The sequence below is a fragment of the Dromaius novaehollandiae genome, chromosome 1 (genome assembly GCF_036370855.1).
Source record: "Dromaius novaehollandiae isolate bDroNov1 chromosome 1, bDroNov1.hap1, whole genome shotgun sequence".
Lineage (NCBI taxonomy): Eukaryota > Metazoa > Chordata > Aves > Casuariiformes > Dromaiidae > Dromaius > Dromaius novaehollandiae.
Window position 1 is genome coordinate 87,901,404 of NC_088098.1, and position 24,765 is coordinate 87,926,168.

At 51.4% G+C, this 24,765-nt stretch overlaps 2 protein-coding genes across 8 annotated transcripts; both read left to right on the forward strand.

Annotated features, from left to right (window-relative positions):
- Positions 1-375: 375 nt before the first annotated feature.
- NOP2 (NOP2 nucleolar protein) lies at positions 376-5,846 on the forward strand. 2 transcript variants are annotated; one of them, XM_026104891.2, is made up of 16 exons: positions 376-580; positions 661-706; positions 784-842; positions 1,370-1,635; positions 1,939-1,982; positions 2,138-2,298; positions 3,020-3,219; positions 3,323-3,412; positions 3,498-3,585; positions 3,679-3,819; positions 3,997-4,136; positions 4,396-4,485; positions 4,757-4,879; positions 4,961-5,058; positions 5,146-5,276; positions 5,380-5,846. In XM_026104891.2, exons 1-16 carry the CDS (start codon positions 475-477, stop codon positions 5,631-5,633), a joined length of 2,037 nt encoding a protein of 678 aa, XP_025960676.1. In that variant the 5' UTR covers positions 376-474; the 3' UTR covers positions 5,634-5,846. The 2 variants fall into 2 exon arrangements, with proteins under 2 accessions (XP_025960676.1, XP_025960677.1); XM_026104892.2 differs by having other exon boundaries at positions 1,481-1,635.
- Positions 5,847-12,687: 6,841 nt separating this feature from the next.
- On the forward strand, positions 12,688-24,546 carry IFFO1 (intermediate filament family orphan 1). 6 transcript variants are annotated; one of them, XM_064505426.1, is made up of 9 exons: positions 12,688-13,535; positions 18,911-18,971; positions 19,059-19,154; positions 19,506-19,646; positions 20,596-20,780; positions 21,793-21,913; positions 22,689-22,781; positions 22,973-23,103; positions 23,763-24,546. In XM_064505426.1, exons 1-9 carry the CDS (start codon positions 12,817-12,819, stop codon positions 23,863-23,865), a joined length of 1,650 nt encoding a protein of 549 aa, XP_064361496.1. In that variant the 5' UTR covers positions 12,688-12,816; the 3' UTR covers positions 23,866-24,546. The 6 variants fall into 6 exon arrangements, with proteins under 6 accessions (XP_064361496.1, XP_064361497.1, XP_064361498.1 ...); XM_064505427.1 differs by having other exon boundaries at positions 21,793-21,901; positions 22,686-22,781; XM_064505428.1 differs by having other exon boundaries at positions 21,793-21,901.
- Positions 24,547-24,765: the final 219 nt, after the last annotated feature.

Here is a 24,765-nt window from a genome sequence, read left to right on the forward strand (position 1 = left end):
TACTATCAATGCTATTGTCCTGTTGCCCTGTAAAAGCAGGGCCTCTAGTAACTCACAGCTTCTTTCTTGCTGTTTTCTGAGCTCTGTTTCGACAGGTTTTGTTTCCTAGATTTCCCGTTGTCCTTACAGCCTTAAGGTGACAGTCTCAGGTAAAGCCTATAGCAAAGCCGAACCGTAAAGGAAAGGTGTTTTGTTCCCCAGCGCCTGTAGCTACCCGCCACCGGCCGGAGGTACCTGTGGCAAGCTGCCACGCGCCGGCTGGGGGTCGGGGCCGGGGGCGCAGTCGTCATAGGCGCGGCCGGTGCTCAGCCACTTGGCGAGCAGCGGAAGTAGTGTCCAGCCAATAGGTGGGTAGCCCGCCCAGTGAGCGGGGGGCGGGGCTACGGCTCGGCGCATGCGCGGCCGGGGCCGGCTGGGGGCAGGGCCGCACGTGCGGCGGAGGAGTGGGGAGCTGGCTGCGCCGCCCGCGCCGCGATGGGGCGGAAGCTGGACCCCGCGCGGAAGGAGAAGCGCGGCCCCGGGCGCAAGGCCCGCAAGCAGCGCGGGGCCGAGGTGGAGCTGGCCCGCTTCCTGCCGCCAGGTGAGCCCAGCCCAGCCCCGCGGCGCCCAGGTAGCGCCGTCCCGGGGCCGCCGGCCTGACTGCCTCTTTCCCTCCTGCAGAGGCGGAGCCCGGCCGGAGGAAGCTGTCTAGCCATGGGCGCAGAAGGTGAGAGCGGCGACGGGGGGCCCCGGGGAGGGGGCGTGTGCGGGCGCCTGTGACCGCCCCTCCCCCTCTCACTACAGGGCTGCGAAGAGGCGGCGGGTGGCGGGCGAGGAGCCGCGCGGGGGGCGGCAGCCCGGAGGTGAGTGCAGGCCCGGGCTGGGCTTCGTTGCTTCAAGCAGATCTTTTCCCTGACTTCAGCTGCCTGAGTAAAGGGTAAATCGTTGAAAAGTCTCCTTCTTCCATGTGTTAGCCTCTTTCTGCCTTTTGTTCTGTTCGTATCGAGGTTACCGTAAGCGCGTTGGGACGCTGAGGCTTTTAAGCATGCTGCGTTAAATCACGTGTGCCTGAGTAAGCCCTCGCGGTGGGAAGAAGGGACACAGATTTGAGAAATAAGGGCGCTGCTGTATGTTGGGGCAGGTACTGTAAGGATTTATTAGCTGTATCTTTTTTCGGTAAGCCTAGTCGGGTCTTTTTCAGGTTTGGTTGGGGGAGAGGGAAGAATACATCTTTGTTTTTGCTTGAGGAAACTGGTGTGGAGAGGAGTCCCTTCTCTTAGACAAGCAGCTTAGGGCTAGGGTGAAGGAGTCTGTTTTGCATAACAAATTAAAAACCAGGACAGCCGTTGTAGAGAATAATGCCTAACTTAACCACTTACTCTGGCTGCAGTTAAAGAGCAGGTATCCCCACTGAAGAAGATACTACCCCAAAAAGTAGTAGCACAACTCCCTCGTGGCCAGTCTGGCTTTAGTGATGGTAATTCAAAATGGCTGACTCCAGTGAAAGCCAAGAAAATCCAGTCTGAAGACAACAACGTGGAGTTGTCCAGTGATGGTGAGGAGGAAGAGAGCATCTGGGAGATGGAGGAGGAGGAGGATGGGAGCAGCGAGGAGATGGTCGATGATTATGGTGCCTCATCCTCTGAGGAAGAAGAGGTAGGAGCTTTTTGGCCTTCGTTTTGCAGAAGAAAAACCTTGACTTTGCTGGCTGTAAGGATCTAGCAGGCTTGGTGGGGATAGGGTAACCTTACTGGAAGGCTGGATGGGGAGGCAGTGAAGAGCTTTTTCCTTCTTCCCTTCACAAGAGCAATTTCAAGTTTAGCAGCTGGTCCCACCAGAATGCTTAATGCCTTCATCTGTTGTCCTTTTTGAACAGAGCAGGTATATTTCACAGAGATGCCAGGGATTAAGGGGGCACTTGTTGATACTGTTTCATTAATCTTATGTGTCTCTGTTTAGTTGCTGCCCATTGAAAAAGCTGCCCTGAAGCAGAAATCTGACAGGTGAGGATTAAAGAATGTCACAGGTCAGCAGCGTCTTTCCTGGTTGGAACGATGAGCCTGGGTTGTTCATTCACAAATACTCTCTCTTGGATGATAGAAGAAGTGTCTGAGAATCCTGCTCTTGTATAAGAAGCTGTCTTTTTCTTTATACCTAGGGGAGGCCTTAGTGAAGATGATAGTGAAGAGGAAGAGGTGGCAGAAGAAGCAAGCAGGCAGAAAAAGGGGCAGAAGGAAGAAGAGAGCGTGGATCTGCAGCTCAACCTAGATGTAGATGAGCAATTCAGATTGCCAACCGATGAACAGATTGAGAAGGAGAATATCCTTTTTATCTGTGGCATCTATAAGCTATTGTGGCTATGGCACTACAAAGCTTGAGTACAACTGTGGAGCTTCATTTACACTTTATTACGAGCGTTGCTTAGCAAGATTTGTGTGTGACAAGCCACTTTTGGTTGAATTGCCCGAACAGCGGTAGCTGTGTGGTTCTGCGCTTCTGTACAGCACAGTCAGGGAACCTGTTTTGTGTTTGTCTAACCTGTTCTTAGAGCCTCTGACTACAGCAATATCAGCATCCAGAGTGCTTGTTCTTGGGCTTTAGTGATTTTTCATCTTTCTTTCCCTTCCCCAGTCCAGTTTAATTGCTTCTTCTCTGCCTTCTTTGCTCTCCCTAGTTGCCTTTGGAGAACTTTTAGTCTTTCTGTTACAAATAACATTTTCAGTATTAAAAGGCCTTTTTCATGTCTCTTCTTCACCACCTTTTTCTACTTTTCTAGACTAACAAAACTCGGTTCTTTCAAATACCTCGTTTTTCCTGATTTGTGAACCTCCTTGTCTGGTTGCCATCCTTTGAATCCCCCTTCTGCCCAGCACTAGTGAAAGTGCAGAGCAAAGGCTGGTAGATGTGCATACTCTAACAGGGCCTTTCTTGTGCAGCTGCTGTATGTGGTGATTCAGGACTCCTGCATGACTTGCTGTGCTCATGAGGAGCTTGTGTGTGAATTCCTTGGTTGTTCACAATTCCTTAACAGTCATTCTACCTGCTGAGCCACTTGACCTGCACATTATTCACCAGCGCATCAAGGGCAACATGGAGGTGCTGCAGAATTTTGGGGTGAAGCGGGAGGAAGGACGCACGCGACAGGAGTACCTTGCATTACTGCGCCGGGACATGGCTGCCTACTATTCCTACAGTGACTTCCTGCTGAAGAAGCTCATGGACATCTTCCCACTCCCTGAGGTAGGATCCTGCTCAGCCCATATCTTTGCTGACTGCTGGGGATTTGGCTGCCTCCCCAGAACTTCATTTTTAGCTCAAGTTCTCTGGTCCTTCCTTTCTGCAGCTGATAAACTTTCTGGAAGCCAATGAGGTTCCCCGCCCTGTGACTATTCGCACCAACACGCTCAAGACACGGCGACGGGATCTGGCACAGGTGAGCAGAAGCTCATGGCTGTCTCAGGCACTGCCTGTCATGCAAGGTGGCTCTGAGTCCTCAGTCCCTTCTCTTTGTCTTACAGGCTCTAATTAACCGTGGTGTGAATCTTGACCCTTTGGGGAAGTGGTCAAAAACCGGACTTGTTATTTATGACTCCTCTGTGCCCATTGGTGAGATCACTGTTTCTGTCACAGGGCTGAGCTGACCCTCTCTTGGCTCCCCTTCTTTTGCATGTCTTCTTTTGTTTTGCCTTCCCTGCCCAGGTGCTACACCTGAGTATCTGGCTGGCCACTACATGCTGCAAGGAGCTTCCAGTCTCCTCCCTGTTATGGCTCTGGCTCCACAGGAGAACGAACGCATCCTGGATATGTGCTGTGCCCCAGGAGGCAAGACCAGCTACATAGGTACATCACTGGAGGCTTGGGAGGGATGCTCTGCAAAGTGGTGCACTTCCACTGGTCCCTCTGGAAGAGGAGGACAGAATGGGATTGAATTCAGGGAAAGGAGGGGCATGACAGTCCCTGTGGGCAAAAGTGCAGGAGGTTTTCAGCCCCTTGCTGATGTGTTTGGCCCTTTGGCAGCTCAGCTTATGAAGAACACGGGTATGATCTTGGCCAATGACAGCAATGCTGAGCGGTTACGTAGTGTGGTGGGGAACTTGCATCGTTTGGGAGTCACCAATGCTGTAGTGAGTAACTGCGATGGACGCCAGTTCCCCAAGGTAAGTTCCTACCTCTTCTGGGGTAGTCTTATCGCGCTTACCTAGAGCTGTGCTGTGCCGTGCCTGTAGTAAAGTTGTGCTCCATGAAGTCACTTGTCACAGGATGGTGAGCAGAGTTGTAAGGGAGTGTGCTTGTTGTTTGATGCGGAGAGGGGAGAGATCTTTCCTGCCTTCCTTATGTTCTGGTTCTGCTTCTAGTCTCGATCTTGGTCTCCGTTCTCACCCATGAACATAACTCCAAATATGTGTCTGCCTGCAGGTGCTGGGAGGGTTTGACCGTGTCTTGCTTGATGCTCCTTGTAGTGGAACAGGTGTCATTTCCAAGGACCCCGCTGTCAAAACTAGTAAGGTGAGTGAGCATGGGGCCTCGTATGTGGGTCATGAGAGGAAAGATTTTCTGAGCAGTTTCATTCTTGAGAGACGTCTGCAATGGCAAAACTGATTTTCTCACTCTTTATTCTGTGTCTTGCACTGGAGCTTGCTTTTTGGGGGTTAGTTCTGCAGAAAACCCCAAAATCTTAATGTTGTACTCTGCTGTCCTGTCATCCTTCCATCTGCTATGGTCTATGAAGCCTGGGGTGCTTCTTTGTGCCTCTGTTATCCTAACCTCTCTGTTTCAGGATGAGAAAGATATCCTGCGCTGTGCTCACCTGCAGAAGGAGCTGATTCTCAGTGCTATTGATTCAGTCAACGCTGCCTCAGAGACAGGGGGCTACATTGTCTACTGTACTTGCTCCATCACAGTAAGTCCCTTCCATGCTCTGCTAGGAGCATCTTCTCAGGGTGCCAGCAAGCCTTGGATCCTAATGCTTAATCTCTGGCAGGTGGAGGAGAATGAGTGGGTTGTGGATTATGCCCTGAAGAAACGCAATGTTCGTTTGGTGGCCACGGGCCTGAACTTTGGCAAGGAAGGTTTCACCAGGTGCGTGCCAGGCCATAAGCTGCATTTCTCGGTGGCCAGGTTTCAGCAGAGGTATTCTAGTATTTCTCACCCCATTTCCTCCTTCAGATTCAAGGACCGTCGCTTCCACCCCTCTCTCAAGTCTACGCGGCGTTTCTATCCCCACACTCACAATATGGATGGGTTCTTCATTGCCAAGTTCAAGAAATTCTCCAATGCCATTCCCAAGGCACAAAAAGGTAGTACTAGCTCTGCTGAGTTGTGTGGGCATGCTGTCACAGGCTGCTTTCCCTGCAGAAGCCTTATGGGTTCCTCCTGTGGCACCTTTCTCTCTTCTTTCAGATGAAGAACCTGCTGTGGAAGCAGCAAGTCCATTGCCTGTCCCTGATACCATCGTGGAGCCTCAGTCAAAAAAGAAGAAACTTGAGGGATCAAAAGTTGCTAAAGGGCAGAAGAAGCCACAGTCTGCTTTGAAGAAGAGACGTTCTTTGCAGGCACAGCACAGACCTGTGAAGGCTGGCCGACCTTCTCCCCGGATGTTGTGTGCTCGAGTCCCTACCAGGAAGAAGAGTAGAATGAACCAGAATGAACAGTGAGAGGAGCTGCTTTTCCAGGTGTTGGTCCCCTCCTTGGAGTGTAAAGGTGGGGAGCTGCCCTGGCTATGTGTGTACCATCTTGTCTTTCCTGCTTTATGCAAATAATCACTGCAGTAGTGAGTGCATGGGACAGCTATTGCTCAGTGTACTCCTTTCCTTTCTCTGCAACAAGGGACTGGCGCTGACCTATTAAATGTTTTATACTTTTACTCAGATCTTGTCCTTTTCCCTTGAGTGTTGAAGACAGGATTCTGCCATGTCCAGTTACTTCTGTGCCACAGAAATCCTTTCCACTGTCATCTGATGCTCTCACATTTTCAGCCTCTGTTCTCACTGCTGTTGTTGTTCTGCAACACGGAGGTGTGCGAGGAAGCTGTGGGAGCTGAAATCCTAGCTGCTTTGGAAAACAGTGGTGGCACATAGTGCCTGTGTCAGCAGAGGGCTTCAGGCAGGACTGGAGCTCCTACTCCTAGGCCAGTGCTCCTGTCCCTAATTCTCTGTCATCACTGTGTCCTGCTCCAGTTCACCCTTGCACTTATCTCCAGCAGTCTCTTGGTTCTTGGCCTCCTGGACTGCAATAGGGATCGATGCTGGTCCTGGTGCTATGCTTTGTCTTTGCTTTTTTGTCTACCTTCTAGAAGTGGTTGCTTCTCCTTGAGTCATAACAAGCAGTGTCATGGTTGTTATTTAAATGTCAGCCCAGGTCCCTTTCCCGTGTCAGTGTAAGTTCGTTTTGTTTTTTGTTTTTTTTTTTTTTTCCAGTTCTGCTATCTGTCCAATGAATAACTCTTTTCTGAGAGACACTTTACTAATAAACTTTCTACCAAGAATGCTCTCTGGCCTCTGTTCTACCACAGTATGTGTGGAGTTAGATATGTAACACACCTGAGGCCTAATTCTTGTTTCTGGTAATTATTGTCTTGCTAGCTCACTTCACATGATGTTGTGCCTTGATTTCCCCCACCCCCCCTTACCAAGCTTTGGGTTCATGGGAAAACTTGATGTGCTAGAACAATCTTCTGTGATTGATATAAAGGGGTACCTGAACGCAGTGGAATATAGGACCTAGGGCATTTTTCCTCTTCTGGTCTGCTAGATGTGAAGCTTTTATTTTTCCCTATTACCAAGTTCAGCAAGGAGTGAGGCTGAGTGAATTCCAGTGATACACACAAACATACACACACGGTCTATACACAGCCAGTCACAGGCAAACTAACACAAATGAGACAAGTGTCAATAGGGGCCCCTGGAAACACAAACAGCCCTCAGAACATGAATGGCAAAAATGTCATAATCCTGTTCTACTCTTTTATCAGACTTAAAGATTACTAGTGGATCTTGTGTATGAGCCCATACATATGTGTGTGCATGTACTTTCACAGATCTCTCTGGTAGCTGGTCATCAGACCTATGGTTTGTTTGGTATCTGCCTCTCAGACCTTTTGTCCTACTTGCTGGTGGTCCAGTTTGAAGTCTGCCAGCAGATAACAAATGCACATAAATCCAGAGAAAATGGTTAGAAGTACAGTTTAATAAGATGAGACAGACCGGTGATCAGGTGCAGGGCTCAGTCAGACAAGCATGCTAACCTGCAGCCAGCTTAAAGGTGTTGGGCCCTTGTTTCTTCCTGCTTTGTTTTCCCATGCTCATTCCTCCCTATCTAACTTGATGCTTCCCTTTCCCCACCTTTCATTCTTCCCCTAAACATCCTATAGGAAGTTTTGCTCCCATAATCTTTCTTAAAACATTGTGTAATAAATTTTACACAGTCCCACAATTCACCTCAGCCATCCCTTAAGAAGTTTGCTCTTACAGGAAAGACCTGTGGTAATCTTGCTTTCTCTCTATCAGTTACGAAGTTTTTGGTTGACCTCTTCAGGGTTACGCTTGAGTGGTTCCTGTAGCGGCCCATCTATCAGTGTCTTAGGAGTTCTGATCTCTGTTACCTTCTGTTTGTTAGGGTTTGTGTGTCTGTATGTTTAACTTATTGCATCTCTGGTTTCTCGTCTTTGTCTTTTTATGTTGAATAGCTGTTAACCAGATATCCTTACAGTTGGAAATTAATTCTCTGTGAAGCACGGGGAAAAGTAGCACAGGGAAGACCCTTTGAATCAGTCTGTCTCACTTCAGGCTTGTGTGGCAATTTCTCTGGAGCACCTCATATAGGGCCTGAGAGAGGTTTTTCCAGGGTCTTTCAAAAAAAAAAAAAATTGAAGAAATGCTAGGCACTACGAGGAAAGGAATTGTTGGGCAAAAAATGAAGAGAAGTATTACATCCTTATATAAAATAATAGTGCATGCACATCTTCAGTACTGCAATTGTGGTGTCATTTGTCTAAAAAAGGATTGTAGAATTGGAAAATATTCAGAGGAGGACAGGTACATCCTAAATTATGGAATGGTTTCTGTGAGAGGAACAAGAATCTAAGCCTCTTTAAATTTGGAAAAGAGGCCATGGAGAAAGGAGAAGTGATATAGTGGTCTGCAAAACTCTTGAGTGACGTGGAAAAGATGAACCAGGAACAACTGCTTACTGTTGTCTCATACAAAAACTAGGAGTTGGACTAGCAAACGTTGTTGGCTCAGGAAATAAGCCATGAATTGCTAGATTGCAAGTGTTCTGAGGATACATTGCTACTCACTTGCCCTGCTTGTATACCCCTCATGAGTCATCCTGTATTGGAAAAAGATTATTGGGCTTAGCTGGACTTTTGATCTCACCCAGTAAAGCAGCTCTTGTGTCCTTGAGGAGGTGATCCTACTGCAGTGTCTGCCCCTTAATGCTTGCAGGTGATTCCTGAGCTCTGTTTAATATCTCACTTCCCTCAGTGGGGTCCTAGTGTACATGGCATGTGTGTGTGTGGCAACAACAGGTTCCAGGTAGACTAAGCCCTGCCTCTGCTCATCAAGTGCCATTTCTTTTCCAGTTGTATCAGGTTTCCCTAGGAGTAGTGAATTATAGGATTTTAGCTTAAACCTCAAAGTTAGAGTTACATTGCAACCTTCTGGCTATGGGGTGACTTGTTCTAGAAGGATGTTTGTCTGTCCTTTCAGGAGTGATGCTATCCTGTCACACTTTGCTGCTGCTGCGTTTTGAGGTTCCTACACTAGTATACAGTCTCTTGGCTTGATAACCAGTTTATCTTGATAATCCCCATGACAGGAATGGAAAGATCTTGGTCAATATCCCAATATAATAATCTGACTTCTAGAGGGCCTCCAAATTATGCCAAGCCCTTCTGAAAGGTGTGAACAGATGCTGCTTAGACCACGTAATTAAGACTTCTCCCTCCTATCAGGTATCATTCCTCTTACTTCCCTTGCTTTCAAGCCTTTTATTATAGGTAGGGAAAAACAGGAAACTTTGAGCTTTCTTAGGTGGTCCATTCCCATTCTGATCTTTATTTCAGCCATTACAGTTACTACTGCTCAAATAGATAATGCTGAGCACGACATTGAAATACTATCATTGAACTTCAGAGGAGTAGTTTGGATTCAGCAACTAGGCATGAAGGGTGTGCATTTGTCTTTGAATTTTGGTTTGAGGCTGTCTGTAGATAGTGCCATATCTGGTCACACTAGACTTGTGTTTGTAGGTGACTTGTTATACAAGGAATCTTTTGTTAATTGAAAGCTGAGATTTTTTGAAAACATGACTACCAGATCATCTTTTAGTACTTCCTTTAATATCTGAATGCTGCTGGTCACATGACTTGCAAAAGCAAGAGTTGAAAACAGAGTTGAGTAAAATTGTTATCATAGGTTAAAAGCTAGTTGAGAGAAATAGAATTAATGTGTGATGATATCTATTCAACATGTATAAATGTTAGGGGTAAGCAGTTCTATAATAAAGTGCCACATGCTGTAAAGTTATTTAGGCTAAACAAGACCAGGAATGTGCAAAACAAACTTGGTAGATGGAAAAGATTAGCTTCTGTGTTGATGACTGCTAGTATGGTGGGAGAAACAGTTGATGTATCATGCATTTTGTAAGACACTAAATTAAATGGGAATTCTCCAAACCCTTTCCTCTAAATGCAGCAGAATTAGTCGACCAAAGAAGCCTTGTAAGGGTAGAATTAAGATTGCCAATTGGTAGCTTCTATCTTCCAGACTCCAGCATGCTGCCAGCTTGCGTCTAGGAAGGAGAGAGAACGCACTGCACTACCACATCCTTTACTTAACAGAGGGAAGAAACCAAAGACTTTCAGGGAAGAGGCTAGAGGCAGTAATGGAAACAGAAGAGAATCTAGCAGCAGTTTAGGTCCATCAGTATTTCCAGTGATGTCATATACAGTAATGTCTATTCCATATTGGGTAGGCAGACTAACTGGCTCAGACGTATCCCTTTGCCTGTGCAGTGCTGGCCTGGGCTTGGACTTCCACCTCTTTGGGAACATGAAGCACTGTGGAGACACAGTGAGGCATACTGAATAGCTCTGCATCTAACCAGGTGGGGTCCAGCAGTGCCACTGCTGAACCTGAGCTGATAAACTCATGGCACGAGCTATTGCAGGGTCTGAAGCAGTGTCATAGGTTTTGGTGAATCACGAAGGGAAGGTGAGGAGGGAGGAGCTGTTGTGCTGGGGTGAGATTGAAGCCAGGGCCTCGTGGAGGAGCACTGCCTTCCCCTGGGTAGCAGGGTTATCTCTAGGCTCTTGGCTTCCTCCAGAGTAACTAGAAGAGGTTGTCCCATTGCCCCAGTCATTTTCCGTGTCAGGAGTAATCCTTTATCCCAGCAACCAAGGAAAAGGAAGCTAGAAAAAAGGAGGCTCCATACTGCCCCTGTCTTTTCCAGGAGATACTAGGAGTATTGAGGGGAAGAGGCCTTTGAAGGCCTCTTGTCCAGCCTCCTGTTCTAAGCAGGACTGTCCCAGCACTAGATCATATCACTGTGGCTATGTCTAGCTGAGCCCTGAGAGCCTCTAAGGATGGAGATCCTGCCACTTCCCTGGACACCCATTCCAGTGCTGCAGCATCCTCTTGGTGTAAAAGCTTTTAGGTGGCGATGTCTTTCTCTACTGGTATTTAATTAATCAGCTCCACTTGACACATTTCCCTAGCAGTGCAGGAGAGGGCAGGCAGAGCTTATGAAAGTGCTTGCTCCATGGTTTGTCTTGCCACTTTTGCCTTTATTGACTGGCTGGCTGCATGCAGCAGCAGATCGTCCTGCCTGGCACAGTTTGGTGGTGTGTGAAAGGAGGAGACTGTGTACAGGCTGGCAGGTAGTTTTACCCAAGGGGAGTAAAATTTGGAGTATGTGAGAGGAGGAGGAAGCTGGCAGAAGACCTATATGCAGGCAGGGTGTGGGGTGTATTCCGGTGGTGGTGTTAGTGGGCTCATGGGTCCCCACTGACTGCTCCTGCTGTTACACTAATGGATGTTGTGAATGCAAGTGAGAGATGGGAAAGGAGTTGTGAGAGGGACCTCTTGTGTCCTTGAGGAAAGTCCTCCTGTCCTCTCCCTTGACCATACCACTGTTTTCCATGATTTGGAGTGTTTTCAAAGGCAGCGCAAAGGAAGGGCTATTTGAGAAGAGGGAAAACAATAAAATAGAAGTGACAGAAGGAGAAGGAAAACTCACTACATTTACCACCCTCAGTGTTTGTTGGAGGGACTGAAATCCAGTTATGACTTCTAGCTGTCCTGGGTGGGTCAGGGCTGATGCAGCGAAACCATGGAGGGAGCAGAAAAGGGCAGTGTCCTAAATGGAAATATAGGCTACTGCAGGGAGCCAGGAATCTCGAATGGGGTGGAGGAGAGAGGTGGCAAATTATAAAGGACAAAATGGATGCTGCACAGCAAGGCAGCAGATAGGAACAATTCTGAGGGCTTAGACAGATGTGGTCTCCTCACAGGCCAGAAGGCAAAAGTGTAACTGAGGAGGTCTGGAGGAGAAGCAGCAGGGAAAATGCAATAGACAGACCCCCCAGTCGAGAACTGGGAAGGTGGTCAGCCTCAGCAGGCCATGGAAATTCCTGGAAGGGTGGTTGGGGCCGCTCGCAACCAAACTGGAGTCTGTTCTCCTGCTGCAGCGTTCAGTGTTAACACAGCGCTGGGCATGCCCTTTAATTCATGCCCATCCTTTCCTGACTGCCCAGCCAAGATCTTAGAGGCTGCTTTGCCCAAGTGCCACACTCAGCTTCAAAATGAATGTGCTGTGGGACTGGACCACGAACATACAAAGAGCAAGGTAACACAGCTCCTAGCTGCCCATGCTGGAAGCCTCTGATTGGTGAGCGCTTTATTGGTCAATCTATGCTCAGTCCCCTCCAGCTGAACAGTGGGGATAAGGTGCTGTTCAAGTACTTTGGTAGCATTAATTTGGGGGGGGGGGGGGGGCAGACTGTAGGAAAAGACCTAATGAAGGCTAACGTATTGGATAGGAAATGAGACCCGAGAACGTGTGGTGAACAAGGAGGAGAAAGCCTGTCCTAAGTGCGGGGTTTCAGAGGCTGTCTGCCTCCACAAAACTGCTGCTGCCCTGTGGTGGCTTTCTGCAGGTGGGCTGGTTAGGGGTGAGGGGAAGGGCAGCCCTCGAGGGGATAGTCAGGTGAGGTTAATGCAGCACTGTGGGGAAGCACAGGGGAGATTATAGCATTTCTGAGTGGGGCAACCCTGGAAAAAGCATTAAAGGTTGATGGAAAAATAAATAAACAAACACCGAGGCACCTAGTCCAGCAGTGACTGACAGGCTTGATGCGATGACGGGAACGGGTGCCTGACGGGACTCAAGCCAGGGAGAGCTTGTGCTGTTGGAGAGGGGCCCAGTCCTGCTCCTGGCAGGGCTCTGGAGGCCGGTGCCTGAAGTGCCGCTGCCGGCTGCTGTCCGGGGCTGGGTGAGGGCCGGGGCTGAGGGACCGGCCGCTGCCTGGAGCTGCTGCTCCCTCCCGGCCCGGAGATCCGTTCGGGGCGGGGGCCGCCTCCGCCGCGTCCCCTCCTCGCGGAGCCGATGTGAGGGAGCACAGGCGGCGGCCGCTGCCGATCCGGGGGCGGGGCGGGCGCCACGAGGCCTCAGCCCGCCCCCTCCCCTGCCCGCCGCCCGCCGCAGCGGAAGCCGCAGCCCCGCCGCGGGGCCGGCCGGGCGCAGCCCCCCGGGCGCAGCCCGCCCCTGATTGGCGCCGCCGCTTCCCTCCCCCGCCCCCCCCGGCGCCGGTTCCCCTGGCCGCGGCCCGCCGCCGCCATGAACCCGTTATTCGGCCCCAACCTCTTCCTCCTGCAGCAGGAGCAGCAGGGCCTGCTGGAGGCCGAGGCGCCGCCCGCCGAGCTCCCGGCTGAGCCCTTCGCGGCGGAGCGGGTCCCGCCGCCGCTGCCCGCAGCCCCCTTCGCCTCGCCGCCCGCCGCCATGGCCCTGCGCAACGACCTGGGCTCCAACATCAACGTGCTCAAGACCCTCAACCTGCGGTTCCGCTGCTTCCTGGCCAAGGTGCACGAGCTGGAGCGGCGCAACCGGCAGCTGGAGAAGCAGCTGCAGCAGGCGCTGGAGGAGGGCGGCCCCCGCGCCCGCGGGGCCCCGCGCCGCGACCAGGCCGTGCAGACCGGCTTCGTCAGCCCTATCCGGCCCCTGGGGCTGGCGCTGGGCAGCAGCCGGCCCGCGGGGCTCTGCGGGCCCACCAGGCTGCTGGGCTCCCCTGGCTGCCACCCCGGCGCCCCCCTCGCCCCGTCCCCCCAGCCGCCCCCCTTCACCGCTTCTTCCCGCTTCATGCCCGGCACCATCTGGTCCTTCTCCCAGGCCCGTCGGCTGGGGCCCGGGCCGGAGACCACGCTGGTGCAGGGCCCGGGGGTCTCCTGGATCCACCCAGACGGGGTGGGCGTGCAGATAGATACCATCACCCCTGAGATACGGGCCCTCTACAACGTGCTGGCCAAGGTGAAGAGGGAGCGCGACGAGTACAAGCGCAGGTGAGAAGGGGCGGCCTGGGGCCCGGCCGAGTCCTGTCCTGCAAGGGGAGCCCAGGGTGGCAGCAGTGGGGAGGCAAGAGAGGGCTGAAGCTGGCCCTGGGGCAGTGGGAGGGCTGCAGGGATTCACCTGACATCCAGAGGGTGCTAGCACGGGAGGAACAAGCAGATGTATTTGGGCAGCGGGGAAGCCGCACAGCTCTCCAGGAGTTCAGAAAGTGTGAGGTGGAGTTTGAAGGTGAAACGGAGATTCAGGAAAGCCTGATGTTGGTTTGGGTCTCCCCTTCCGGTGTTGGAACCCTCTTAGGGTGCCTATCTTGTCTCTTCTGGCTTTTCAACCCAGTGCGAGGACTAAAAGTTGCCTTTTCAAGTAGGTCAGGTTTGGAAGAAATAGCGTGACTCCAGGAGCTGATGCTTTAAAGGGAGGAATATCTGGAAACATTTGGGAAGGAAGAGCAGCCCAAAAGGAGGTGAGGAGGATGAGCATGCAGCAGTGAAGGAACCATGCTGGTTTGGGTTAGAGAGACTCATGAGAGGAAGAAGTCCCTCTGAATATGCACAAATGTGCTGGGGAACCCCTCGGCAGGGCTGTTGGAGCCCCCAGAGCCTTTCCTTCCCTGGCTCTTTCTTGCAGCCCGGAAATTACTGCCTGGGCTTTTCTGAGTGAGTGCCCTCGCGCCAGGTGCTTCAGAGGCAGGCAAGCCGTGCAGCAGCACCCTGCTCCCAGGGGTGTTTCCTCCTGCCCAAAATAGCTGCAGCTTGGCACGTGCCTGGGAGAAGGGTGAAGGAGAATGCAAACTAATCTCTTGGCTGCTTTCTTCTTTTTCCTATGGGGTGGCCACTATTCTTGTACTGTGCCTGTAGCACTTCTGTTTTGAGCCAAGTTGTGAAGCTGCTCTTAGATCTGCACGTAGGATGAGGTCAGGCAGCAAGCTGGCATCGCTGGATTAGGGCTCAGGGGAGAGCACAGGGCAGGGCAATACAATTAATGGCTTCTTACCACCCTGAGTGACTGAGTTTACAGAAGAAAAATCACTTTATGATGCTTTAGAAGTAGTTAAAAAATAAATGATTAAGTAGCCACAGGGATAAAATGTTGCATCTTACCCACGTGAAATGTGTTGCTGAGCAGTGCTTTGGAGCTATGGGTCTAATGCCAAAATCAAGGCTTGGGATCTAGGATAACATCTTACATTTTTGGCTTTATGAGATGAGAAGGGCTGACCAGACTTTCCTGTGGAACGGCTGATGGTCTAAAGGTACTGAATAAGGAATGTGGAAAAAAGTTGGCATTGCTACCCCCCCCCCCCCAAACACACAGATTGTTACTGCTTTTTTGTATGCTTAAGGCCTTTAGCGTTAAGCAAGGAGTCAGATTCTTTTTCCGGGGGTAGGCAGCTCTCCTTGCTTCATGTTTTTAGATAAGATAGTGGGGAGCTAGTGCCATATCAGGGCAATATGAGCTTGGAACGTTTTTGACATAGAGGACTCAAGTCTCACCTGCTCAAAGCTGGAGGCAGGGATTGGTGGCAGAGATTAGTGGATTTTCTGCAGGAAAACTGGATTTTCCACAGGAAAGCTGTGTAGTGCATGAGGCGAGAGGGGTGCAGAAGGAAACAAATAGCCCTCATGGTAGGAAAACAGACTGGACCCTTCTGGTGGAAATGGTGCTGCAGAGCCCCTTAGAGAGCATCTGCGGAGCTGTGTGTCTGGCTGCGGAGATGACTTTCCTGCTTACCCTCCCTGGAGCAGGGTTGGCTCTAGTAGAAAGCCAAGTGCGTGGTAGAGTGTTGAAGGAAGACAGAAGGGGGTGTTGAGCTCCTGAGGGCTGTGAAAGCCCTGCTTCTCCTGAGGCTTCATGTACAGTTACCTTCTCAAATCAGTGCCTGAATCACAGGCAGGTTTGGTTTGTTGGTGCTACTGAGGCTTTAGGAGCAAAGAGAGCTTTTCACGCTCATCCTGCTCCGGAAGCAGCTTTTGGCAAAACCCGCTGGGGAAGGTGACAGAGGGAGTGGGGACACTGGGTGAGGGCAGGGGGAGCCACCGGGAGCTGCTGCAAGCCTGTGGGCCAATGCTTTTGGTGTAACCTATTTTTAGACTGTGTTACCATGAGCTGGGAGAAAGCAGACCCCACCCCCAGACCCTTTCCTACACCAGGAGCTTTCTGAAAGGCACAGCCACGGCTCCTACGGTCCCAAATATGGGAATGGGATAGGAGAATCCTGTTTCCACACTCTTCCCTTGGTGAGGACAGACCCTGAGATCCTCCTCTGCTCCCCTGGAGCAGAGACCTTCCTAATCACACCAGTCTCTGATCTGCTATGGGGATGGCGTGGCCTGTCATCCCCAGGCAGCCCTTTGCCATCTGCGCGGGGGCAGAGCAAAGGGATCACATTAACACAGGATTTCCTGTTCCTCTGCCCCGAGGCTTTGGCAGTGAAGCTTGTGCTTTCTGAAGCAGCCCATGGATTGTAGGGCAGCATTGCCCTGCACAGCCGCAGAAGAAGGCCCCGCACCCTGCAGAGTGGTGTGGCAGGAGGAGCTTCTCTTTGGATGTGCAGTGCTTTAACTTAAAGTCTAGGCTGTCAGAGGGAGTGCAGGAGCACTGGGGAGGCACAAGAAGGGATACAGCGGCTTGCAGGAGCCAGGCTTGGGAAGGGCAGGACCGAGAGAGGAGACTGGCTACAGGGGAGAGGGAATAGAGAGACTATGGCCAAAGGCTGGGAATCTGAGAGACTCATCAGACCTGTTGTCTGTCTGCTACATCTGCATTTCCAAATAGCTTTTGTCTTTGGATGCTGCAAGTATGAACAGCGGTGGGGGATGAGTAGCATTATATTACAGGTGTGCTTTAATTGCCCTGCAAGAAAGTGCATCAGTCTGCAGGGAATTGACAATTAAGGTTAAATTCAAAGTTTAGTTCAAACATGGAAAAGGGAAATGCACGACTTCGAGCACCAAGCAACCTGTATAGTATCCTGTAGCACCAATGTGCAGTAACTGTGCAGTGCAGTAAGGCAGTCCATTGTTTGTAATGAACAGGATTTTTAAAGGTATGGGAGTTTATTTTGCTATGTGAGCTTCTTCAGAACATACCTGAGGGTCGGGGGTGGGGGGCTGGGCTGTAGAGACAGGACCACGTCTTGTCATGCCACCAGCTTTGAGGGAGCTGGCCCATAACTGGTAAGGAAGTGGCTGGGTCTGTCTGGTGCGGAGGACCTCCTACCCTTGTTCTCTGTTTTCCCCCCATATTTCTGCATTAGGGCAGGTTGCTGTATTGTAGTGGCGCAGGAAGGATGTGCATCTCCCCTTGGCCTGGAGACAAGACTTAAGGGCATGCTCCACTGGACTGGGGCAGGGAGGCTGTGAGCTAGGGTTATATGAGGGAGTCTCTCTTCCAGCCAGCAGCAATCTGGCAGAGACTCCCGGCTGCTCTGGGCTGTGGGTGCAGTGATGCAGTCAGGTTATTATTAGGAGTGGTGCATTGCAGAACGGACTGGGAGAAAAGGAGCCAGGCAGAAGTAGAGCAAGAAAGAGGTTTGTAAAGGATAGATATGCGGTTTTGTTGTTTACAGTGAGAATCATTGGTGCCTTCTGCCTGGTTAAATCAGAATTTATCCAGTCTGCACTCATCATAGTGTCAATGTGAAATGAATTCTTTCAAGGATTTGCTGGTGCAATCTCATTCCCCAGTAAGTCCAGGCTGCATAGACCCAGAGAGAGGCAGAGACCAAAAAAGAGAGTAAGCTTCACACAGCGAAAGATGCTGAAAATGTTTTGTATGGTGGAATGCGTTTTCTCCCCAGGGACAGAGGCCTTGTTTGAACAGTTCCCATATAAGGAAAATTCTACCTTTTAACTTTCTCCTTCCCTCTCTCTTCATCTTTTCCTTCCCACAAAGGATCTCCTCTTCTGTAGCTGTGGGATAGAGCCCGCACCAGTACTAGGACTGAGCACTTTCATTTTGTTGGGATAAGGAGAAGCATTGCCAGCTCTAAGAGCCTAGAAATCCATAGATCAGGACTCTTCCAAATTGTAAGGTTGTCTTGATACCCTGAGATAACAAACATGAAGTGTTTTCGTGGGGTTTCTGGTTTCCTAAATCTTAGGATTTATTTTTCAAACTTGCTGCAAATAAGGATGTGCAGAGATTTTTCATGTCTTCATGCAACTTCAAAAGCTGGGGTCACAGTGGCTGTATCAATGCTTGCAAGCGTTAAATAGAAACAAGAGAGATGACATCACTGGGAAGGGCCCAGTTCTGCTTGCCTTCCCAGAGAAATTCTACTTTCCCAGAAGAACCAGAAGATGAGTAAGAGTACAGCAACCCTGCACTGTACTGCACCATACAGTAGAGTGGTGGGCATAGAACGCATGCCAACCTATTTGCTTTCTGTGATGCAGTCATTTGGCAAACAGCAGTACAGCCTGGTGGCCTCCCAGCAAAACATGCATTGGACCAGCACTGCGATGTGGCCAAGATGGCAGCAAAATATAACGGAGTCCACTGCCTTGCAATGTATCTTTGTACAGAAAGGCCAGGCACCTTGCAACTCAGCCTAGCACAGTCTTTTGCAAAGCTACAGAGCCCAATATAGCACCTGCCATCCAATCCAGTCTCTCTGTAGGCTGGCTAACATGGCGCAGCCTTGAATAAAGTGGGAGAATCTATTGTGCTTTCATGCAGGACAAAACAGTGGTTTTTAATCCAACCTGTTATGCTGCAGTACAGCTGAGAAGACTTTTACTACTGCCAGAGAGTGTGGCCTGGTGCAGGGAAGGCCTTTGCTTTAGTCTAGTCAGGACAGCAGCCCGTTGTATTGAAGCACAGCACAGCTATTCATGCTGTAACATGGCCTGGCATTAGATTAGTTTTCATGCTTCTGGACAGATTAGTCCAACTGCCATGTCCAGAAAAGCCCGAAGCCTGCTACTGTATATGATAGCTCAACCTAACGTAACCCAAGGCCAGCAGGGGTGGAGGGTGGGCAGAGAGGCTGGCAGGCTGGGTCAGCCTGGTGACCAGCTCTGGCGCAGCAGGGAGTGTGATGCAGCACAGAGCCTGCAATTGGTGTCCCCAGCTCCCCCCCGGCACAGAGCAGGGAAGAATTGGCACACATAAAGTGAGGTCGGTGGAGAGCGTTGTGGGGCTGGGTTTGCAGCCAGGAGAACTGACGGGCATTCGGCAGCTGTAGCTGCCTGGAAACAAACAGCATTGCATTCCTGGGTGCATTCCTCCTGCCCACCCCTGGTGCCAGGGTCACCTCCTCACAGATAGCTTTGGGGTGAGGGAGGGACCCTGCAGCTGCTGCTCTACCCTCTCTGGCAGCCAACAATGTGAGGCAGGCAGGATTTGACCAGCACATTTGTCTCCCTAGGTGGGAAGAGGAGTACACAGTGCGTGTCCAGCTTCAGGACCGAGTGGCTGAGCTGCAGGAGGTGAGTAGGCCTGTCCGCCGCCTTTCCTCGTACAGCAGCTGCCCCATGCTGACGCTGACTGCTGTGTCTCCCTCTACTCTGAGGCAGGAAGCCCAAGAGGCTGAAGCATGCCAAGAGGAACTGGCTATGAAGGTGGAGCAGCTCAAGGCAGAGCTTGTTGTCTTCAAGGGACTGATGAGCAATGTGAGTTGTTGACCGCTCTCCACCCTGGCAGTGGTTGCCTGCTAGAGTGGTGGGCACCAGGCTGCTGTGCGCTTCCTCAGAGCAGTGGCAGACTCACGGGAGAGAGGGCCTGCACAAAAGTGCAGCTGTGCTGGGTCAAAGCCGCTTGCTGGGACACATCCAGCGCACAGGTAGCCTAACAGTGTTGGTCCTGGGTGCAGTGAGCTCAGAGGGATGGTGAATGCGGTCCCAGAGCACAGGGACTTCTATCGCCAATAGGAACATGAAGGCTTTGACTGCTGTGTGCCTTGCCTAATCCTCCTCATCCTTTGTCCTACTCCTATGGTGCCACGGTGGACCTTGTGGGTTCAGAACATCACGGAGCTGGACACCAAGATCCAAGAGAAGGCCATGAAGGTGGACATGGACATCTGCCGGCGTATTGACATCACTGCCAAGCTGTGCGATGTGGCACAGCAGCGGAACTGCGAGGACATGATCAAGATGTTTCAGGTGAGATGTGCCTGCTGCTGGCCCAGACTTGGCAGCCATCTTTGGGGAGAGGTGTTCCTAAAGGAGGGAGAAGGCTGAGACAACATGTCCCTGCTAGGGGAGACACTTGGTCACCTTGACCCTTGCTCCACATGGTCCCTTGCTCGCTCTGTCTGTCTGTCTCTCTCTCTCCTGGATGCTGTGCTTCGGGAGCATCAGGTAAAAGGGCACAGAGAGGAGGCAGATGCTCCAAATGTTGTTTCTGGCATCAAGAGTCCCCTCAACCTTTTTTTATTCTGTAGTGTTGGGCCCTGGGACCCCACAGTAATGATAGGGAAGCAGTTGCAGGAGGGAGATAAGGTGCCTGAGTGTCTGTCTCTAACTCCATCTCTCTCCTTCCCCTCCCCTCTCTGTCATCTTCTCTCTGTCTCTGTCTCCCTTCTCTATCTCTGTCTCTCTTTTCTCTTTCTGGATGTTGCTGCCTTTCTCTCTCTCTTTTTTTTCCCTACAGAAGCAGCTGGTTAGTTTCATTCAGTTGAGAAAGTGTACAAACTATAAACTTTCTGTAAAATAAGATTGGACTGTAAAAATTGACATATTTCACTTTTTTTAGACTCTGTTTTTTCGTGTCTCTTTTGCTGTACTTGCCTCTGTCTCTGAATTGGGGTGGTGGGTGATTTGAGTTCTTCTGCAATAAAACCACATTGTTTTCTCATCAGATTCCATCTTTAGTTGCTTAGTTTTAATTTTAGAAAATGCTAAAACCATGTTTTAGCCATTGCATCATCTTTAACCTGATCATAATAAGCCCGTCTTTCTCTCTCTTTCTCTCTTGCTTTTCTTCCTTCCTTTCTTCCTTTCTTTCTTTCCATCTCTCTTTCCCTATCTTTCTGTCTCTCCACCATTCCTTTTCCCTCCATCTCCTCTCAACTACCTGCTCCTGACCTCGGACCCGGCCTCGTTTCTGTAGTCTCTGCACTTGTCTCCTGTTAAGGTCCCAGCCTCGGTGGGGCGGAAGCGGGAACGGAAGCAGGTCAGCGACGAAGACACCTCGCTCTCAGAGAGTGATGCCTCCCGAAAACCTGAAGAGGAAGACGAGGATGAGACCACAGCCATGAGTATCAATGAGGAAATGCAGAGGATGCTAAACCAGCTGTGAGTGTGGCCCAGCCTTGCTCCGGCCCACCCCCTGCAGCTCCACACCTCTGCAGTCCTGCATTGAGGAAGACATTTGTGCAAATTGACTGCTGCTCCCCTGTCTCCCCTGCTTCTGGTGCAGCGCTGAGCCCCCCACCCCAGCTCCATGGCCTGACACAGCACATGGCTGGCCCGGCTGTGAGCACAGGCTGTGGCTTTATGCCACAGCTGGGGAAAGTGGCCTGCAACATTCCTGAATAGGCTGTGTAATAGCGCACGTCCTCATGGTGCAGCAGCCTTTCTTGGCCCCACTGGGCATCAGGCTCCTCACGTGCGCCCTGGGTATGAAGGCTGCTGGTTTGGGAGGTAAGGAACAGGAGCAGTCTGCAGCTCCTGTTTTTGGAAGAGGCTGAGATGGGAGTTGCTGCTGCAAAGCAGTACTTATATCCTGTGCTCTACAGCTGTACCCTGATAGGTCTGACCTCGCAGGAGACCAGGACCTGAGTCCTCTTGTGCTGTGGGTAGGGAACTGGTCCAGCATCTGGCTATACCCTATAGCTGTGCTTCTGCTTTGTACTCCTGGTCTGTCCAGGTCCTGTGGGAGGGTGCTCCCAGCTCACTCCCCTCCCCATGAGGAGTGTGTGTAAGCTATATTTTGCCACAGGGCCTGCTTCAGTTTCCCTTGTGCCCTCACATCCATAGCAGTGCCCTTTTGGGGTGGTGTGTGGCATGCTGAGCAGCAGCATATCCCCTCCACATCCCTCCTATTACCAGCATTCCTAGGTTTTATGAGTCATTGCCTGCATTTGTTAGGAGTCCTGATCAAAAGTCAGTCCCTTCCCTGTCAGCTGTCAGTTCTGGGCAGGCCTGAGCTCACCCAGGCCAGGACCCCCAATAGTTACAGCACTGCCCGCAAGCAGGGGCAAAGCCTGTTGAATGGGCACAGCCAGCATCCAGCCCTCTTCCCATTACTGTTCTCCCTGCTAGGAGTTTTCTGCTCCATACTGAGGTGCTCTTCTCTTGTCTCCAGGAGGGAATATGACTTTGAAGATGACTGTGACAGCCTTACGTGGGAGGAGACAGAAGAAACACTGCTCCTCTGGGAGGATTTCTCGGGATATGCCATTGCAGCTGCAGAGGTGCAGGGGGAGGTAACAGTAGTGTCAGGTTCTCCATCAGATTCAGGCCTGCGCTTGCACTTTCTCTCTGGGAGAGAAACTTGATCCTGCTTGAGCCTGGAGAAATGCTCGTTCAAAGACCAAACTCCAGCCCTTCTATCTCTTAGAGGCCTGTACAGGTACTTTCCCCTTGCTCCCTCGCTTGAGTGTGTTACCACATCCTTTTGAAGGCCCTTGCTTCTCATTGTTGCGCAGAGCGGAGGACTCTAGTCTGAAAGGTGTGCTAAAGGCATGGTCTGCACACCAGGGGAGAGGTGCAGCTGCAGCCCCTTGAGAAGAGAGACTGCCTGTGGCTGCTCTGGACTCTGGCAGGCCCCTGTTTGGTCTCTCCAGTCCAACTTCCTGCTTTTCAAGCAGGACAGCAATATGTTCTGCTCAGCCCAAGCTCAGGCCTCAAAGTCTAGCCAAAGCCCCTGCTGTTTTGCAACTTTTGACCCTAGCAGTCCGCTGGGGATGTGTTGTGTTCGGACTTAGTCTGTGCATCTACTGCACTCTCCGGTACCTCTGTGCATTGCTGGGCATTTCTGGGCTGAAGTGCTCACTGCCCAAGGTGATAAGTCTCAGGTCTCTTTACCCCAAGTTGCTGGGACTGAGTCCTGCCTTTTTTATCATTCTGTCTGACTACACTGCTTCTGTTTCTCTTTTTTCTGATGCTGTCAGTTCTTTTTCTAACTTCTCTCTCTTTCCTTTGGTTCCTTATGTTGGACATCTCTCTGCCTCTAAATGTGCTGTCTCTTCTCCCCAGCAGCAGGATGACAGCCTGGAGAAGGTGATCAAGGACACAGAGTCATTGTTCAAGAGCCGTGAGAAGGAATATCAGGAAACCATCGACCAAATAGAGGTGGGAGGAGGATGAAGTGGGGAGGGCATGACACACAAGGGTGGGAAATGAGGGAATGGGTCCCTGGAGGAGGAAGAAACAAACTGCTAGAGCAGGTAGTTGATAGTGGGAGGTGGCAGCCTGGGATCTGGCCATGCCCCCTGCTCTGCTCTGCACCCTGCGCTCATCTCTGCACTGCTTCCCTTGTGCAGCTGGAGCTGGCCACAGCCAAGAATGACATGAACCGGCACCTGCATGAGTACATGGAAATGTGTAGCATGAAGCGGGGTTTGGATGTACAGATGGAGACCTGCCGGCGGCTCATCACTCAGTCTGGGGACAGGTGAGCTTGAGCGGGAGGGCCAGGTTACCTGTGCTCTGGACAAGGACTGGAGCCAGAGTGGTGGTGACTGGGAGCTGACAACACTCAGTAGTACTCCCTACCGTATGCTGGTGTGGCTTGGGGAGAGGACAGTCCCTAGATCCAGGGCTGTTGTATTTCCAGTGACCAGCGCCCTCATAGATCATGGTGCCATGTCTTCAGAAGGTGAATTGCACACAGGGGTCAGTTTTGACAGGTGCCTGTGTAAAGAGACCCTGACACCGCTAACAGAGAGAGGAGCTGCTACTGTGCAGGAATATTGTATGGGTTCATGGGAGTGTGGAGCTGGAGTGGCTCCAAGCCAGGCACATCGGTGGTGGGCTCTCATTATCACCCTTAGCCTCACATAACTTGCCTGGGTCCTGCTCTGGGCAGGCTTCTCTGGCATCTCCCCCAGCACTGCTTCATGCTCTGGATGGTCCTTCTTCCTTCACCTAGTGCCCTCTGGGACCATCCCCAGCACCCAAGGATTCCCATTGGCCCACACAAGCCCCAGGGGAATGATAGGGGTATTTCAGCTTTTCTTCTCCTCACTTTGGTGCCCCAAGTGGAGGGCATGTTTGGCCCTTCCCCTTCTCCTCAGCACTGATTTGATCACAGCCCTTTATTCTTCTTTCCAGGAAGTCTCCTGCCTTCACCCCGGCCTCAAACAGTGAATCAGCCCCAAACGAGGAGAGTGAGGAGTCTGATCGCGATCCTCCGAGTGATGCCTCCATCAGATAATTAGGGGAGGCCCTGTTCCTTCAGCCCCCATTCCTGGCAAAGGGGTGTCTGAGCCATGCCTGGGAGAGACTAAGAGGGACATGGAGCCTCTGGTAAACTTCTGTCACCCATGTCATCCCCATTTGGGGGTGGTTGGCAGATCCCCCCATACAGGATGTCCTGTAAATGGGAATAGCTAGATAGACCTGAGGGCCCTTATCTGGCCTCCTCATCCTCCAGCCCCTTCTCTATTCCCTTTCCCTGCTTTGGTTTACCTGCAGTTCAGGCAGGGAGGCTCCACATTTACCACAGCACTGTTCTCCAGGAACTGTCCCCAGGTCCTCCCAAACCCACCTCCTCCAGCCTCTGTCCTGGTGTACTTGACCTGTCCCTTCCTCTCCTGCCCACCTTGTGCCGCACAGAAGCAGAACCAGAGCTGTACCTCTCTGCAAACTGGACCTGATACTGGTGCCAACTGGACCGAGCCCTGGACTCTCTCTATCCTTACTGCTCACTGAGCACGTGTGTGGTCCTGCACCACACCACTCCAGGTACCAAGAACCTCTCCTCCTCCAGGGCAGGGACCGACTCCTGCTCACCATGCACTTTGCTTTGCTGCGCGTTAGTGGTGCGTGAAATGCACGTGTATGTGTTTGTTATGGAAATGAGGGATCATTAAATGGGACAGTTACCTTTTCTACAGCTTCTCTGAGTGTGGCCTCTCACTGTGCTGCAGCAAGTGCTGGAGTGTGCTACTTGAAAGAGGAGAAATTCCCTGTGGGCTTCCTCTGCCAGACCCTGTTCCAAGCTCACTTCAGCTGGGGCCTCCCTCAGGGATGCTTCTGTCCCTCAGATATGTCTGGTCTGACTGGCAGGAAAATGTTGGCAAAGAGGTCCCCGTTTCTGGAGTCACAAACCCTC

Bases quoted from the DNA above. Each gene is read 5' to 3' on its own strand.
- IFFO1 (XM_026104898.2), top strand. From the start codon at position 12,817: ATGAACCCGTTATTCGGCCCCAACCTCTTCCTCCTGCAGCAGGAGCAG. The intron at 19,155-19,505 runs GTGAGTTGTTGA...TTGTGGGTTCAG, and splicing joins TCAAGGGACTGATGAGCAAT to AACATCACGGAGCTGGACAC. The intron at 23,104-23,762 runs GTGAGCTTGAGC...TCTTCTTTCCAG, and splicing joins ATCACTCAGTCTGGGGACAG to GAAGTCTCCTGCCTTCACCC.
- NOP2 (XM_026104891.2), top strand. From the start codon at position 475: ATGGGGCGGAAGCTGGACCCCGCGCGGAAGGAGAAGCGCGGCCCCGGG. The intron at 843-1,369 runs GTGAGTGCAGGC...CTCTGGCTGCAG, and splicing joins CGGGGGGCGGCAGCCCGGAG to TTAAAGAGCAGGTATCCCCA. The intron at 3,413-3,497 runs GTGAGCAGAAGC...TTTGTCTTACAG, and splicing joins GGCGACGGGATCTGGCACAG to GCTCTAATTAACCGTGGTGT.